At 40.9% G+C, this 15,028-nt stretch overlaps 2 protein-coding genes and 2 long non-coding RNA genes across 8 annotated transcripts in view; all 4 read left to right on the plus strand.

Annotated features, from left to right (window-relative positions):
• The window catches only part of cmip (c-Maf inducing protein), a 49,085-nt gene that overhangs the window by 16,057 nt on the left and 18,000 nt on the right, over positions 1-15,028 (plus strand). The window contains exons 4-9 of the mRNA XM_069140039.1: positions 6,963-7,124; positions 8,486-8,527; positions 8,715-8,777; positions 8,878-8,958; positions 9,837-9,940; positions 10,776-10,880. Coding sequence (XP_068996140.1) covers positions 6,963-7,124; positions 8,486-8,527; positions 8,715-8,777; positions 8,878-8,958; positions 9,837-9,940; positions 10,776-10,880 — 557 coding nt within the window. The remainder of the gene's footprint in view (positions 1-6,962; positions 7,125-8,485; positions 8,528-8,714; positions 8,778-8,877; positions 8,959-9,836; positions 9,941-10,775; positions 10,881-15,028) is intronic.
• Positions 376-2,641, plus strand: LOC138192571 (uncharacterized). 2 transcript variants are annotated; one of them, XR_011177805.1, is made up of 4 exons: positions 376-404; positions 498-1,410; positions 1,442-1,625; positions 2,322-2,641. It is a non-coding gene; the product is annotated as an uncharacterized lncRNA (long non-coding RNA). The 2 variants fall into 2 exon arrangements; XR_011177804.1 differs by lacking the exon at positions 2,322-2,641 and having other exon boundaries at positions 1,442-1,885.
• Positions 3,053-5,061, plus strand: LOC138192572 (uncharacterized). Of its 4 annotated transcripts, XR_011177807.1 has the most exons (4): positions 3,053-3,150; positions 3,366-3,489; positions 3,736-4,586; positions 4,618-5,061. It is a non-coding gene; the product is annotated as an uncharacterized lncRNA (long non-coding RNA). The 4 variants fall into 4 exon arrangements; XR_011177808.1 differs by having other exon boundaries at positions 3,053-3,489; positions 3,707-4,586; XR_011177806.1 differs by having other exon boundaries at positions 3,053-3,489.
• Positions 13,063-14,984, plus strand: LOC138192531 (putative uncharacterized protein DDB_G0290521). Its single transcript, XM_069139976.1, has 4 exons — positions 13,063-13,354; positions 13,419-13,688; positions 13,736-13,954; positions 14,012-14,984. The coding sequence occupies exons 1-4, from the start codon at positions 13,158-13,160 to the stop codon at positions 14,361-14,363; spliced, it is 1,038 nt and encodes a 345-aa protein (XP_068996077.1). The 5' UTR covers positions 13,063-13,157; the 3' UTR covers positions 14,364-14,984.

Consider the following 15,028-nt stretch of genomic DNA (forward strand, 5'->3'; position numbering starts at 1 on the left):
TTTAGGTTAGTGTGTCTTTAATGTGTGTTTCTTTAGGTTAGTGTTTCTTTAACGTGTGTTTCTTTAGGTTAGTGTGTCTTTAATGTGTGTTTGTTTAGGTTAGTGTGTCTTTAACGTGTGTTTGTTTAGGTTAGTGTGTCTTTAATGTGTGTTTCTTTAGGTTAGTGTGTCTTTAATGTGTGTTTGTTTAGGTTAGTGTGTCTTTAACGTGTTTCTTTAGGTTAGTGTGTCTTTAACGTGTGTTTGTTTAGGTTAGTGTGTCTTTAATGTGTGTTTGTTTAGGTTAGTGTGTCTTTAACGTGTGTTTGTTTAGGTTAGTGTGTCTTTAATGTGTGTTTCTTTAGGTTAGTGTGTCTTTAACGTGTGTTTGTTTAGGTTAGTGTGTCTTTAACGTGTTTCTTTAGGTTAGTGTGTCTTTAACGTGTGTTTGTTTAGGTTAGTGTGTCTTTAATGTGTGTTTGTTTAGGTTAGTGTGTCTTTAACGTGTGTTTGTTTAGGTTAGTGTGTCTTTAATGTGTGTTTCTTTAGGTTAGTGTGTCTTTAATGTGTGTTTCTTTAGGTTAGTGTGTCTTTAACGTGTTTCTTTAGGTTAGTGTGTCTTTAATGTGTGTTTCTTTAGGTTAGTGTGTCTTTAATGTGTGTTTCTTTAGGTTAGTGTGTCTTTAATGTGTGTTTCTTTAGGTTAGTGTGTCTTTAACGTGTGTTTCTTTAGGTTAGTGTGTCTTTAACGTGTTTCTTTAGGTTAGTGTGTCTTTAATGTGTGTTTCTTTAGGTTAGTGTGTCTTTAATGTGTGTTTCTTTAGGTTAGTGTGTCTTTAATGTGTGTTTGTTAAGGTTAGTGTGTCTTTAATGTGTGTTTCTTTAGGTTAGTGTGTGTTTGTTTAGGTCAGTGTATCTTTAATGTGTGTTTCTTTAGGTTAGTGTATCTTTAATGTGTGTTTGTTTAGGTTAGTGTGTCTTTAATGTGTGTTTGTTTAGGTTAGTGTGTCTTTAATGTGTGTTTCTTTAGGTTAGTGTGTCTTTAATGTGTGTTTCTTTAGGTTAGTGTATCTTTAATGTGTGTTTGTTTAGGTTAGTGTGTCTTTAACGTGTGTTTGTTTAGGTTAGTGTGTCTTTAACGTGTGTTTGTTTAGGTTAGTGTGTCTTTAACGTGTGTTTCTTTAGGTTAGTGTGTCTTTAATGTGTGTTTCTTTAGGTTAGTGTGTCTTTAATGTGTGTTTCTTTAGGTTAGTGTATCTTTAATGTGTGTTTGTTTAGGTTAGTGTGTCTTTAACGTGTGTTTGTTTAGGTTAGTGTGTCTTTAATGTGTGTTTCTTTAGGTTAGTGTTTCTTTAACGTGTGTTTGTTTAGGTTAGTGTGTCTTTAATGTGTGTTTCTTTAGGTTAGTGTGTCTTTAACGTGTTTCTTTAGGTTAGTGTGTCTTTAATGTGTTTTTCTTTAGGTTAGTGTGTCTTTAATGTGTGTTTCTTTAGGTTAGTGTGTCTTTAATGTGTGTTTCTTTAGGTTAGTGTGTCTTTAACGTGTGTTTCTTTAGGTTAGTGTGTCTTTAACGTGTTTCTTTAGGTTAGTGTGTCTTTAATGTGTGTTTCTTTAGGTTAGTGTGTCTTTAATGTGTGTTTGTTAAGGTTAGTGTGTCTTTAATGTGTGTTTCTTTAGGTTAGTGTGTGTTTGTTTAGGTCAGTGTATCTTTAATGTGTGTTTCTTTAGGTTAGTGTATCTTTAATGTGTGTTTGTTTAGGTTAGTGTGTCTTTAATGTGTGTTTGTTTAGGTTAGTGTGTCTTTAATGTGTGTTTCTTTAGGTTAGTGTGTCTTTAATGTGTGTTTCTTTAGGTTAGTGTGTCTTTAATGTGTGTTTCTTTAGGTTAGTGTGTCTTTAATGTGTGTTTCTTTAGGTTAGTGTGTCTTTAATGTGTGTTTCTTTAGGTTAGTGTGTCTTTAACGTGTGTTTCTTTAGGTTAGTGTGTCTTTAACGTGTGTTTCTTTAGGTTAGTGTGTCTTTAATGTGTGTTTCTTTAGGTTAGTGTGTCTTTAACGTGTTTCTTTAGGTTAGTGTGTCTTTAATGTGTGTTTCTTTAGGTTAGTGTGTCTTTAATGTGTGTTTCTTTAGGTCAGTGTGTCTTTAACGTGTTTCTTTAGGTTAGTGTGTCTTTAATGTGTGTTTCTTTAGGTTAGTGTGTCTTTAATGTGTGTTTCTTTAGGTTAGTGTGTCTTTAATGTGTGTTTCTTTAGGTTAGTGTGTCTTTAATGTGTGTTTCTTTAGGTCAGTGTGTCTTTAATGTGTGTTTCTTTAGGTTAGTGTGTCTTTAACGTGTTTCTTTAGGTCAGTGTGTCTTTAATGTGTGTTTCTTTAGGTCAGTGTGTCTTTAATGTGTGTTTCTTTAGGTCAGTGTGTCTTTAATGTGTGTTTCTTTAGGTTAGTGTGTCTTTAACGTGTTTCTTTAGGTCAGTGTGTCTTTAATGTGTGTTTCTTTAGGTCAGTGTGTCTTTAATGTGTGTTTCTTTAGGTTAGTGTGTCTTTAACGTGTTTCTTTAGGTTAGTGTGTCTTTAACGTGTGTTTCTTTAGGTTAGTGTGTCTTTAACGTGTGTTTCTTTAGGTTAGTGTGTCTTTAACGTGTGTTTCTTTAGGTTAGTGTGTCTTTAACGTGTGTTTCTTTAGGTTAGTGTGTCTTTAACGTGTGTTTGTTTAGGTTAGTGTGTCTTTAATGTGTGTTTCTTTAGGTCAGTGTGTCTTTAATGTGTGTTTCTTTAGGTCAGTGTGTCTTTAATGTGTGTTTCTTTAGGTCAGTGTGTCTTTAATGTGTGTTTCTTTAGGTCAGTGTGTCTTTAACGTGTTTCTTTAGGTCAGTGTGTCTTTAATGTGTGTTTCTTTAGGTTAGTGTGTCTTTAATGTGTGTTTCTTTAGGTTAGTGTGTCTTTAATGTGTGTTTGTTAAGGTCAGTGTGTCTTTAATGTGTGTTTCTTTAGGTCAGTGTGTCTTTAATGTGTGTTTCTTTAGGTTAGTGTGTCTTTAACGTGTTTCTTTAGGTCAGTGTGTCTTTAACGTGTGTTTCTTTAGGTCAGTGTGTCTTTAATGTGTGTTTGTTTAGGTTAGTGTGTCTTTAATGTGTGTTTGTTTAGGTTAGTGTGTCTTTAATGTGTGTTTCTTTAGGTTAGTGTGTCTTTAATGTGTGTTTCTTTAGGTCAGTGTGTCTTTAATGTGTGTTTCTTTAGGTCAGTGTGTCTTTAATGTGTGTTTCTTTAGGTTAGTGTGTCTTTAATGTGTGTTTCTTTAGGTCAGTGTGTCTTTAATGTGTGTTTCTTTAGGTCAGTGTGTCTTTAATGTGTGTTTCTTTAGGTTAGTGTGTCTTTAACGTGTTTCTTTAGGTTAGTGTGTCTTTAATGTGTGTTTGTTTAGGTTAGTGTGTCTTTAACGTGTGTTTGTTTAGGTTAGTGTGTCTTTAATGTGTGTTTCTTTAGGTTAGTGTGTCTTTAACGTGTGTTTCTTTAGGTTAGTGTGTCTTTAACGTGTGTTTGTTTAGGTTAGTGTGTCTTTAATGTGTGTTTCTTTAGGTTAGTGTTTCTTTAACGTGTGTTTCTTTAGGTTAGTGTGTCTTTAATGTGTGTTTGTTTAGGTTAGTGTGTCTTTAACGTGTGTTTGTTTAGGTTAGTGTGTCTTTAATGTGTGTTTCTTTAGGTTAGTGTGTCTTTAATGTGTGTTTGTTTAGGTTAGTGTGTCTTTAACGTGTTTCTTTAGGTTAGTGTGTCTTTAACGTGTTTCTTTAGGTTAGTGTGTCTTTAATGTGTGTTTCTTTAGGTTAGTGTGTCTTTAATGTGTGTTTCTTTAGGTTAGTGTGTCTTTAATGTGTGTTTCTTTAGGTTAGTGTGTCTTTAACGTGTGTTTCTTTAGGTTAGTGTGTCTTTAACGTGTTTCTTTAGGTTAGTGTGTCTTTAATGTGTGTTTCTTTAGGTTAGTGTGTCTTTAATGTGTGTTTCTTTAGGTTAGTGTGTCTTTAATGTGTGTTTGTTAAGGTTAGTGTGTCTTTAATGTGTGTTTCTTTAGGTTAGTGTGTGTTTGTTTAGGTCAGTGTATCTTTAATGTGTGTTTCTTTAGGTTAGTGTATCTTTAATGTGTGTTTGTTTAGGTTAGTGTGTCTTTAATGTGTGTTTGTTTAGGTTAGTGTGTCTTTAATGTGTGTTTCTTTAGGTTAGTGTGTCTTTAATGTGTGTTTCTTTAGGTTAGTGTATCTTTAATGTGTGTTTGTTTAGGTTAGTGTGTCTTTAACGTGTGTTTGTTTAGGTTAGTGTGTCTTTAACGTGTGTTTGTTTAGGTTAGTGTGTCTTTAACGTGTGTTTCTTTAGGTTAGTGTGTCTTTAATGTGTGTTTCTTTAGGTTAGTGTGTCTTTAATGTGTGTTTCTTTAGGTTAGTGTATCTTTAATGTGTGTTTGTTTAGGTTAGTGTGTCTTTAACGTGTGTTTGTTTAGGTTAGTGTGTCTTTAATGTGTGTTTCTTTAGGTTAGTGTTTCTTTAACGTGTGTTTGTTTAGGTTAGTGTGTCTTTAATGTGTGTTTCTTTAGGTTAGTGTGTCTTTAACGTGTTTCTTTAGGTTAGTGTGTCTTTAATGTGTTTTTCTTTAGGTTAGTGTGTCTTTAATGTGTGTTTCTTTAGGTTAGTGTGTCTTTAATGTGTGTTTCTTTAGGTTAGTGTGTCTTTAACGTGTGTTTCTTTAGGTTAGTGTGTCTTTAACGTGTTTCTTTAGGTTAGTGTGTCTTTAATGTGTGTTTCTTTAGGTTAGTGTGTCTTTAATGTGTGTTTGTTAAGGTTAGTGTGTCTTTAATGTGTGTTTCTTTAGGTTAGTGTGTGTTTGTTTAGGTCAGTGTATCTTTAATGTGTGTTTCTTTAGGTTAGTGTATCTTTAATGTGTGTTTGTTTAGGTTAGTGTGTCTTTAATGTGTGTTTGTTTAGGTTAGTGTGTCTTTAATGTGTGTTTCTTTAGGTTAGTGTGTCTTTAATGTGTGTTTCTTTAGGTTAGTGTGTCTTTAATGTGTGTTTCTTTAGGTTAGTGTGTCTTTAATGTGTGTTTCTTTAGGTTAGTGTGTCTTTAATGTGTGTTTCTTTAGGTTAGTGTGTCTTTAACGTGTGTTTCTTTAGGTTAGTGTGTCTTTAACGTGTGTTTCTTTAGGTTAGTGTGTCTTTAATGTGTGTTTCTTTAGGTTAGTGTGTCTTTAACGTGTTTCTTTAGGTTAGTGTGTCTTTAATGTGTGTTTCTTTAGGTTAGTGTGTCTTTAATGTGTGTTTCTTTAGGTCAGTGTGTCTTTAACGTGTTTCTTTAGGTTAGTGTGTCTTTAATGTGTGTTTCTTTAGGTTAGTGTGTCTTTAATGTGTGTTTCTTTAGGTTAGTGTGTCTTTAATGTGTGTTTCTTTAGGTTAGTGTGTCTTTAATGTGTGTTTCTTTAGGTCAGTGTGTCTTTAATGTGTGTTTCTTTAGGTTAGTGTGTCTTTAACGTGTTTCTTTAGGTCAGTGTGTCTTTAATGTGTGTTTCTTTAGGTCAGTGTGTCTTTAATGTGTGTTTCTTTAGGTCAGTGTGTCTTTAATGTGTGTTTCTTTAGGTTAGTGTGTCTTTAACGTGTTTCTTTAGGTCAGTGTGTCTTTAATGTGTGTTTCTTTAGGTCAGTGTGTCTTTAATGTGTGTTTCTTTAGGTTAGTGTGTCTTTAACGTGTTTCTTTAGGTTAGTGTGTCTTTAACGTGTGTTTCTTTAGGTTAGTGTGTCTTTAACGTGTGTTTCTTTAGGTTAGTGTGTCTTTAACGTGTGTTTCTTTAGGTTAGTGTGTCTTTAACGTGTGTTTCTTTAGGTTAGTGTGTCTTTAACGTGTGTTTGTTTAGGTTAGTGTGTCTTTAATGTGTGTTTCTTTAGGTCAGTGTGTCTTTAATGTGTGTTTCTTTAGGTCAGTGTGTCTTTAATGTGTGTTTCTTTAGGTCAGTGTGTCTTTAATGTGTGTTTCTTTAGGTCAGTGTGTCTTTAACGTGTTTCTTTAGGTCAGTGTGTCTTTAATGTGTGTTTCTTTAGGTTAGTGTGTCTTTAATGTGTGTTTCTTTAGGTTAGTGTGTCTTTAATGTGTGTTTGTTAAGGTCAGTGTGTCTTTAATGTGTGTTTCTTTAGGTCAGTGTGTCTTTAATGTGTGTTTCTTTAGGTTAGTGTGTCTTTAACGTGTTTCTTTAGGTCAGTGTGTCTTTAACGTGTGTTTCTTTAGGTCAGTGTGTCTTTAATGTGTGTTTGTTTAGGTTAGTGTGTCTTTAATGTGTGTTTGTTTAGGTTAGTGTGTCTTTAATGTGTGTTTCTTTAGGTTAGTGTGTCTTTAATGTGTGTTTCTTTAGGTCAGTGTGTCTTTAATGTGTGTTTCTTTAGGTCAGTGTGTCTTTAATGTGTGTTTCTTTAGGTTAGTGTGTCTTTAATGTGTGTTTCTTTAGGTCAGTGTGTCTTTAATGTGTGTTTCTTTAGGTCAGTGTGTCTTTAATGTGTGTTTCTTTAGGTTAGTGTGTCTTTAACGTGTTTCTTTAGGTTAGTGTGTCTTTAATGTGTGTTTCTTTAGGTTAGTGTGTCTTTAATGTGTGTTTCTTTAGGTTAGTGTGTCTTTAATGTGTGTTTCTTTAGGTTAGTGTGTCTTTAATGTGTGTTTCTTTAGGTCAGTGTGTCTTTAATGTGTGTTTCTTTAGGTTAGTGTGTCTTTAACGTGTTTCTTTAGGTTAGTGTGTCTTTAACGTGTTTCTTTAGGTTAGTGTGTCTTTAACGTGTGTTTCTTTAGGTCAGTGTCTTTAATGTTTTTGTATTTGTAGTCAGTTTGTTTCTCTTTGTTTACAGATATTATAAGAAAAAATGTTAACTGTCCCTCTAATCTGTGGACCCTTGGTTCTGTTCAGTACTCTGTGGACCCCTGGTTCTGTTCGGTACTCTGTCCCTGACCCCACTGTGTCCTCTACAGAAAAAGATCTACAAGTACCGTAAAGTTCTGAACAACCCGAGTCGCTGGGACGTAGTTCTGAAGGAGATCCGAGCGCTGGTGGACATGGCGCTGAGCTCCCCGCTGCAGGACGAGTCCATCCACCAGGCACCGCTGCACATCATCTCCACCCTGCTGGCCGAGGTACACGCACGCACACGCACACACTCACACATACGCACACACGCACACACTCACACGCACACACATACACACACGCACACACACACACTCACACGCACACACTCACACATACGCACACACGCACACACTCACACACACGCACACACTCACACGCACACACTCACACATACGCACACACGCACACACTCACACGCACACACTCGCACGCACGCACACTCGCACGCACACACTCGCACGCACACTCTCGCACGCACACATACGCACACGCGCGCACACACTCACTCGCACGCACACTTGCACGCACTCACGCACATACTTGCACACACACACACTCACGCACACACTCGCACGCGCACACACTCACGCACGCACATTCACACGCACACTCTTGCTTGCACATACACTCACGCACGCACATTGACACTCACGCACACACTTGCACACACTCACGCACACTTGCACGCACACACTTGCACACGCACACACTGGCACGCACATTCACGCGCACACATTCACGCGCACACACTCGCACGCACACATACATACTGAAGTTCATGACTTCAGTTTTTTTTTTAAATAATTTTTTTTCTTTTTTTCACTTTTTAATCACAAAGAAAATCTAAATTCTGCTATAAGTTTTATGAGTAAACAGATTAAAAAATAATATCATGAATTTATTAATAGTTGGTCCATTTTTATCAATAGGAGTTAACCCCACTATCACTCTGATGGGTTCACCCCCCCCCCCCCCCACTATCACTCTGATGGGTTCACCCCCCCCCCCCCCCCCCCCCACTATCACTCTGATGGGTTCACCCCCCCCCCCCCCCCCCCCCCCACTATCACTCTGATGGGTTCACACACACCCCCCCCCCCGCCCACACACACACATTGTCACTCTGATGAGGAGCCCTGGAGCTGACTCATGACTGGAACCCTGAATCCTCCTTCATGTTTATGTCAAGATACAGAAACATTCATGATAAAAGCTCCGAGCTGGTTGAAGTTCTTGATTTCTTTTAAATACAACAATCTGTGGAGAAATTAGTTGTTGCTAAAGCTAGCTCACCTGCGAGCTCTGACCAGAGTAAACATGCTGTTATTTCATGTTTTTTTTTAAATATTAGTGTTATTGTTTATAAGTTAATAATATTGTTTATAAGTGTGTAAATTAACGTGTGAAAAAGTCAGTTTTAAGCAGAAACTGTTTGTAGTTGCTACATTTTAAATCTGCAGGACTGAAGCACACAAACTCTTAATAATAATAATAATAATAATCATACATTTTATTTATATAGTGCTTGTCATGGTTTCAGGATCTTCCCTAAACTCTGTTTCTCTTGTGTTTCTTCTTTCTGCAGAACTCAAATCTCAGCACTCAGGATCACGAGAACATCATCGTGGTGAGTTCAAAGGTCACGCTGATATAAACTGACCTTTGATGTGCGGCTGCTGTTAATCATCTCCAGCCTGCAGCATCACTGGAGCTCACCTGTGATGTCATCTGTGTGTGTGTGTGTGTGTGTGTGTGTGTGTGTGTGTGTTTCTGTGTGTGTGTGTGTGTTTCTGTGTGTGTGTGTGTGTGTGCAGGCCATCGCTCCTCTCCTGGAGAACAACCATCCTCCTCCAGATCTGTGTGAGTTCTTCTGCAAGGTGAGGTCATGTGATCATTCTTTAATAAATGGAGTGCAGCCGTTGGACTTCCTGTTGACGCGGTACTTCCTGTTGACGCGGTACTTCCTGTGTGTTGCAGCACTGTCGGGAGCGTCCGCGGTCCATGGTGGTGATCGAGGTGTTCACACCGGTGGTCCAGAGGATCCTCAAACACAATATGGTGAGAAGACTGAAGGTGGATGAGGGTGGATGAAGGTGGATGAAGGTGGATGAGGGTGAATGAAGGTGGATGAGGGTGGATGAAGGTGGATGAAGGTGGATGAGGGTGGATGAGGGTGGATGAAGGTGGATGAAGGTGGATGAGGGTGGATGAAGGTGGATGAGGGTGGATGAAGGTGGATGAGAGTGGATGAAGGTGGATGAAGGTGGATGAGGGTGGATGAGGGTGGATGAGAGTGGATGAGGGTGGATGAAGGTGGAACAAGGTGGATGAGGGTGGATGAGGGTGGATGAAGGTGGATGAGGGTGGATGAAGGTGGATGAGGGTGGATGAAGGTGGATGAAGGTGGATGAGGGTGGATGAGGGTGGATGAAGGTGGATGAAGGTGGATGAGGGTGGATGAGGGTGGATGAAGGTGGATGAGGGTGGATGAGGGTGGATGAAGGTGGATGAGGGTGGATGAAGGTGGATGAGGGTGGAACAGGGTGGATGAGGGTAGATGAAGGTGGATGAGGGTGGATGAAGGTGGATGAGGGTGGAACAGGGTGGATGAGGGTAGATGAAGGTGGATGAGGGTGGATGAAGGTGGATGAGGGAGGATGAAGGTGGATGAGAGTGGATGAGGGTGGATGAAGGTGGAACAAGGTGGATGAGGGTGGATGAAGGTGGATGAGGGTGGATGAAGGTGGATGAGGGTGGATGAAGATGGATGAGGGTGGATGAGGGTGGATGAAGGTGGATGAGGGTGGATGAAGGTGGATGTACGAACACCTGGAAACTATCAGAACCACTTTGTGTCCTGATGATAATCTTTCCTCTTTCTGCTTCATTCTTGTTGGTTTGTTTGTTTGTTTTCTGTTTGTTTTGGTCTCCGGCAGGACTTTGGGAAGTGCCCTCGACTGCGTCTCTTCACTCAGGAGTACATCCTCGCTCTGAACGAGCTCAACGCCGGCATGGAGGTCGTCAAGAAGTTTGTCCACAGGTGAGCACGCAGCAGGTGCTAATCGTTAGCATGTACACACTAACGTCGAGCATTCCTGAACAGGAACGTTTAGATATACAGTGCAAATGTAGTCGTTAAAATACCGTTGCTTGGCAGCAGCAACGTGGGTGGTGTCTAGAAGCCACAGAGGATAACAGTTTATCAGGCTAACAGGAAATTCAAAGACAAAGAGAAAAGATGATTTAAACATGTTCCTCAGACCGAGAATATTATCTAAGTTATGACGACAAACTCTACGTGACTGAAACTACAACATATCAGCTGAACATCCAACCAGACATGAACCTCCGTGACCTCTGACCTTTCTGGAAACGTCAGCAAACACATTCACGACTGGTGAACTGGAGGCTGATAGAAGATGTAGAGTTGTGACGTGGTGACGACCACCAGAGGGCGCCGTTCATACGACTCTCCTCTGAACATGGAGAATACGACGACGTTTGAACGCAACATTTGTCTCACTGGCGTTGATGCTGTTTTCAAAATCAACAAGAACTTCTCAGCAGCGAGCTGAGAAGGAAACATTTTGCCGATTCGGATCTTCAGACCTGCTTGGTTGTTTCCAGTCTTTTGGAAAGACTTTAGATATTTTCATGTCTCATCCCTGCTCCCTGGGTTTAGCTCCGCCCCAAAACCATTGTGATTGGTTTAAAGAAACATAAACAAACGAGAGTGTGTGCTATCAGGCTGCAGCTGGAGAGAGGTCGGCCTGTGAGGCTGCATTAGCATCTTTAGCTGCTCAGCTGTTGATGATGATGTGTGTGTGTGTGTGTGTGTGTGTGTGTGTGTGTGTGTGTGTGTGTGTGTGTTGCAGCATGCACGGCCCGACGGGGCAGTGCCCGCACCCCCGAGTCCTGCCCAACCTGGTGGCCGTGTGTCTGGCTGCCATCTACTCCTGCTATGAAGAGTTCATCAACAGGTCAGTCAGTCACACACACACACACACACACACACACACACACACACACACACACACACACACCCTCCTGAACACACCGCTGTGTGTCCACCTCACCGCCTCGTCCGTGTTTCCCTCCTCCAGCTTCACCTGTTCACTTGTGTTCAGATGTGTTGCTCAGATCTGTCCGTCAGCAGTCGGAAACGTTTCAATGAGCCTGAAAACTAAACGTCACCTGTTTGTCCGTCCAGAACAACCTGGAGGTCAAAGAGGAAAAGATGTTTTCAGAAGTTCTCTGCAGCCGTTTATTGACAGACTGTTAATGGACGATATTAGAAATGATATTACAGCAGCAGTTCAAAGATCACGAAGGTCAAACTTCTGTTCTGTTTGTTCAGCTGTTCAGCGGTCAAAGCGTACTTCTGCTCTTCGCCTCCATGTTTTCATTGATTAGACAAACACATGATTCGATCATTGAGATGAACACATGATTGGTCATTGAGATGAACACATGATTGGTTCATTGATGAGATGAACACATGATTGGATCATTGAGATGAACACATGATTGGTTCATTGATGAGATGAACACATGATTGGTTCATTTAGATGAAAACATGATTGGTCATTGATGAGATGAACACATGATTGGTTATTGATGAGATGAACACATGATTGGTTCATTGAGATGAACACATGATTGGTTCATTGATGAGATGAACACATGATTGGTTATTGATGAGATGAACACATTAGTTCATTGAGATGAACACATGATTGGTTCATTGATGAGATGAACACATGATTGGTTCATTGAGATGAACACATGATTGGTCATTGATGAGATGAACACATGATTGGTTATTGATGAGATGAACACATGATTAGATCATTGAGATGAACACATGATTCGATCATTGAGATGAACACATGATTGGTCATTGAGATGAACACATGATTGGTTCATTGATGAGATGAACACATGATTGGATCATTGAGATGAACACATGATTGGTTCATTGATGAGATGAACACATGATTGGTTCATTTAGATGAAAACATGATTGGTCATTGATGAGATGAACACATGATTGGTTATTGATGAGATGAACACATGATTGGTTCATTGAGATGAACACATGATTGGTTATTGATGAGATGAACACATTAGTTCATTGAGATGAACACATGATTGGTTCATTGAGATGAACACATGATTGGTCATTGATGAGATGAACACATGATTGGTTATTGATGAGATGAACACATGATTAGATCATTGAGATGAACACATGATTGGTTCATTGATGAGATGAACACATGATTGGTTATTGATGAGATGAACACATTAGTTCATTGAGATGAACACATGATTGGTTCATTGATGAGATGAACACGATTGGTTCATTGAGATGAACACATGATTGGTTCATTGAGATGAACACATGATTGGTTCATTGATGAGATGAACACATGATTGGTTATTGATGAGATGAACACATTAGTTCATTGAGATGAACACATGATTGGTTCATTGAGATGAACACATGATTGGTCATTGATGAGATGAACACATGATTGGTTATTGATGAGATGAACACATGATTGGTTCATTGAGATGAACACATGATTGGTTCATTGATGAGATGAACACATGATTGGTTATTGATGAGATGAACACATTAGTTCATTGAGATGAACACATGATTGGTTCATTGATGAGATGAACACGATTGGTTCATTGAGATGAACACATGATTGGTCATTGATGAGATGAACACATGATTGGTTATTGATGAGATGAACACATGATTGGTTCATTGAGATGAACACATGATTGGATCATTGAGATGAACACATTATTATTTACATAAGTCCAAACCCCAGTGCAAACCCCCGTCCAAACCCCAGTCCAAACCCCTGTCCAAACCCCAGTCTAAACCCCAGTCCAAACCCCAGTAAGCCCCAGTCCAAAACTAGTCCAAACCCCAGTCTAAACCCATCCAAACCCCAGTCCAAACCCCAGTAAACCCGTCTAAACCCCAGTCCAAACCCCAGTCCAAACCCCAGTCCAAACCTCAGTCCAAACCTCAGTCCAAACCCCAGTCCAAACCCCAGTCTAAATCCCAGTCCAAACCCCAGTCCAAACCCCAGTCTAAATACCAGTCCAAGCCCCAGTCCAAACCGCAGTCTAAACTCCAGTCTAAACTCCAGTCCAAAACCAGTCCAAACCCCAGTAAACCCATCTAAACCCCAGTCTAAATCCCAGTACAAACCCCAGTCCAAACACCAGTCTAAATGCCAGTCCAAAACCAGCCCAAACCTCAGTCCAAACCTCAGTCCAAACCCCAGTCTAAATCCCAGTCCAAACCCCAGTCTAAATCCCAGTCCAAACTCCAGTCCAAAACCCAGTCCAAACCTCAGTCCAAACCCCAGTCTAAATCCCAGTCCAAACCCCAGTCTAAATCCCAGCCCAAACCCCAGTCCAAACCCCAGTAAACCCATCTAAACCCCAGTCCAAACCCCAGTAAACCCGTCTAAACCCCAGTCCAAAACCAGTCCAAACCCCAGTCCAAACCCCAGTCCAAACCCCAGTCTAAATACCAGTCCAAAACCAGTCCAAGCCCCAGTCCAAACCCCAGTCCAAACCCCAGTCCAAACCCCAGTCCACACTCCAGTAAACCCATCTAAACCCCAGTCCAAACCCCAGTCCAAACCCCAGTCTAAATCCCAGTCCAAACCCCAGTCCAAACCCCAGTCCAAACCTCAGTCCAAACCCCAGTCTAAATCCCAGTCCAAACCCCAGTCCAAACCTCAGTCCAAACTCCAGTCTAAACTCCAGTCCAAAACCAGTCCAAACCCCAGTAAACCCATCTAAACCCCAGTCTAAATCCCAGTACAAACCCCAGTCCAAACACCAGTCTAAATGCCAGTCCAAAACCAGCCCAAACCCCAGTCCAAACCCCAGTAAACCCGTTTAAATCCCAGTCCAAACTCCAGTCCAAACCCCAGTCCAAACCTCAGTCCAAACCCCAGTCTAAATCCCAGTCCAAACCCCAGTCTAAATCCCAGCCCAAATCCCAGTCCAAACCCCAGTAAACCCATCTAAACCCCAGTCCAAACCCCAGTAAACCCGTCTAAACCCCAGTCCAAAACCAGTCCAAACCCCAGTCCAAACCTCAGTCCAAACCCCAGTCCAAACCCCAGTCCAAACCCCAGTCTAAATACCAGTCCAAAACCAGTCCAAGCCCCAGTCCAAAACCAGTCCAAACCCCAGTCCAAACCCCAGTCCAAACCCCAGTCCACACCCCAGTAAACCCATCTAAACCCCAGTCCAAACCCCAGTCCAAACCCCAGTCTAAATCCCAGTCCAAACCCCAGTCCAAACCCCAGTCCAAACCTCAGTCCAAACCCCAGTCTAAATCCCAGTCCAAACCCCAGTCCAAACCTCAGTCCAAACCCCAGTCTAAATCCCAGTCCAAACCCCAGTCTAAATCCCAGTAAACCCATCTAAACCCCAGTCTAAATACCAGTCCAAAACCAGTCCAAATCCCAGTCCAAACCCCAGTCCAAACCTCAGTCCAAACCCCAGTCTAAATACCAGTCCAAAACCAGTCCAAGCCCCAGTCCAAAACCAGTCCAAACCCCAGTCTAAACCCCAGTCCAAAACCAGTCCAAACCCCAGTAAACCAGTCTAAATCCCAGTACAAACCCCAGTACAAACCCCAGTCTAAATACCAGTCCAAAACCAGTCCAAGCCCTAGTCCAAAACCAGTCCAAACCCCAGTCTAAACCCCAGTCTAAACCCCAGTCTAAATCCCAGTCCAAACCTCAGTCCAAACCCCAGTCTGAACCCCAGTCCAAACCTCAGTCCAAACCCCAGTAAACCCATCTAAATCCCAGTCTAAATACCAGTCCAAGCCCCAGTCCAAAACCAGTCCAAATCCCAGTCCAAACCCCAGTCTAAATCCCAGTCCAAACCCCAGTCCAAACACCAGTCTAAATCCCAGTCCAAAACCAGTCCAAATCCCAGTCCAAAACCAGGCCAAATCCCAGTCTAAACCCCAGTCCAAAACCAGTCCAAACCCAGTGTAGTTGGAGAGAGCTCGAGGAACAAAACACAGAACTCCCCCCATGTGATTCATGTTTAAATGTTCTCCGTGGGGCTT

Source organism: Embiotoca jacksoni, unplaced genomic scaffold (genome assembly GCF_022577435.1).
Source record: "Embiotoca jacksoni isolate LCO1_2020_lvr unplaced genomic scaffold, fEmbJac1.0.p SCAF_89, whole genome shotgun sequence".
NCBI lineage: Eukaryota > Metazoa > Chordata > Actinopteri > Embiotocidae > Embiotoca > Embiotoca jacksoni.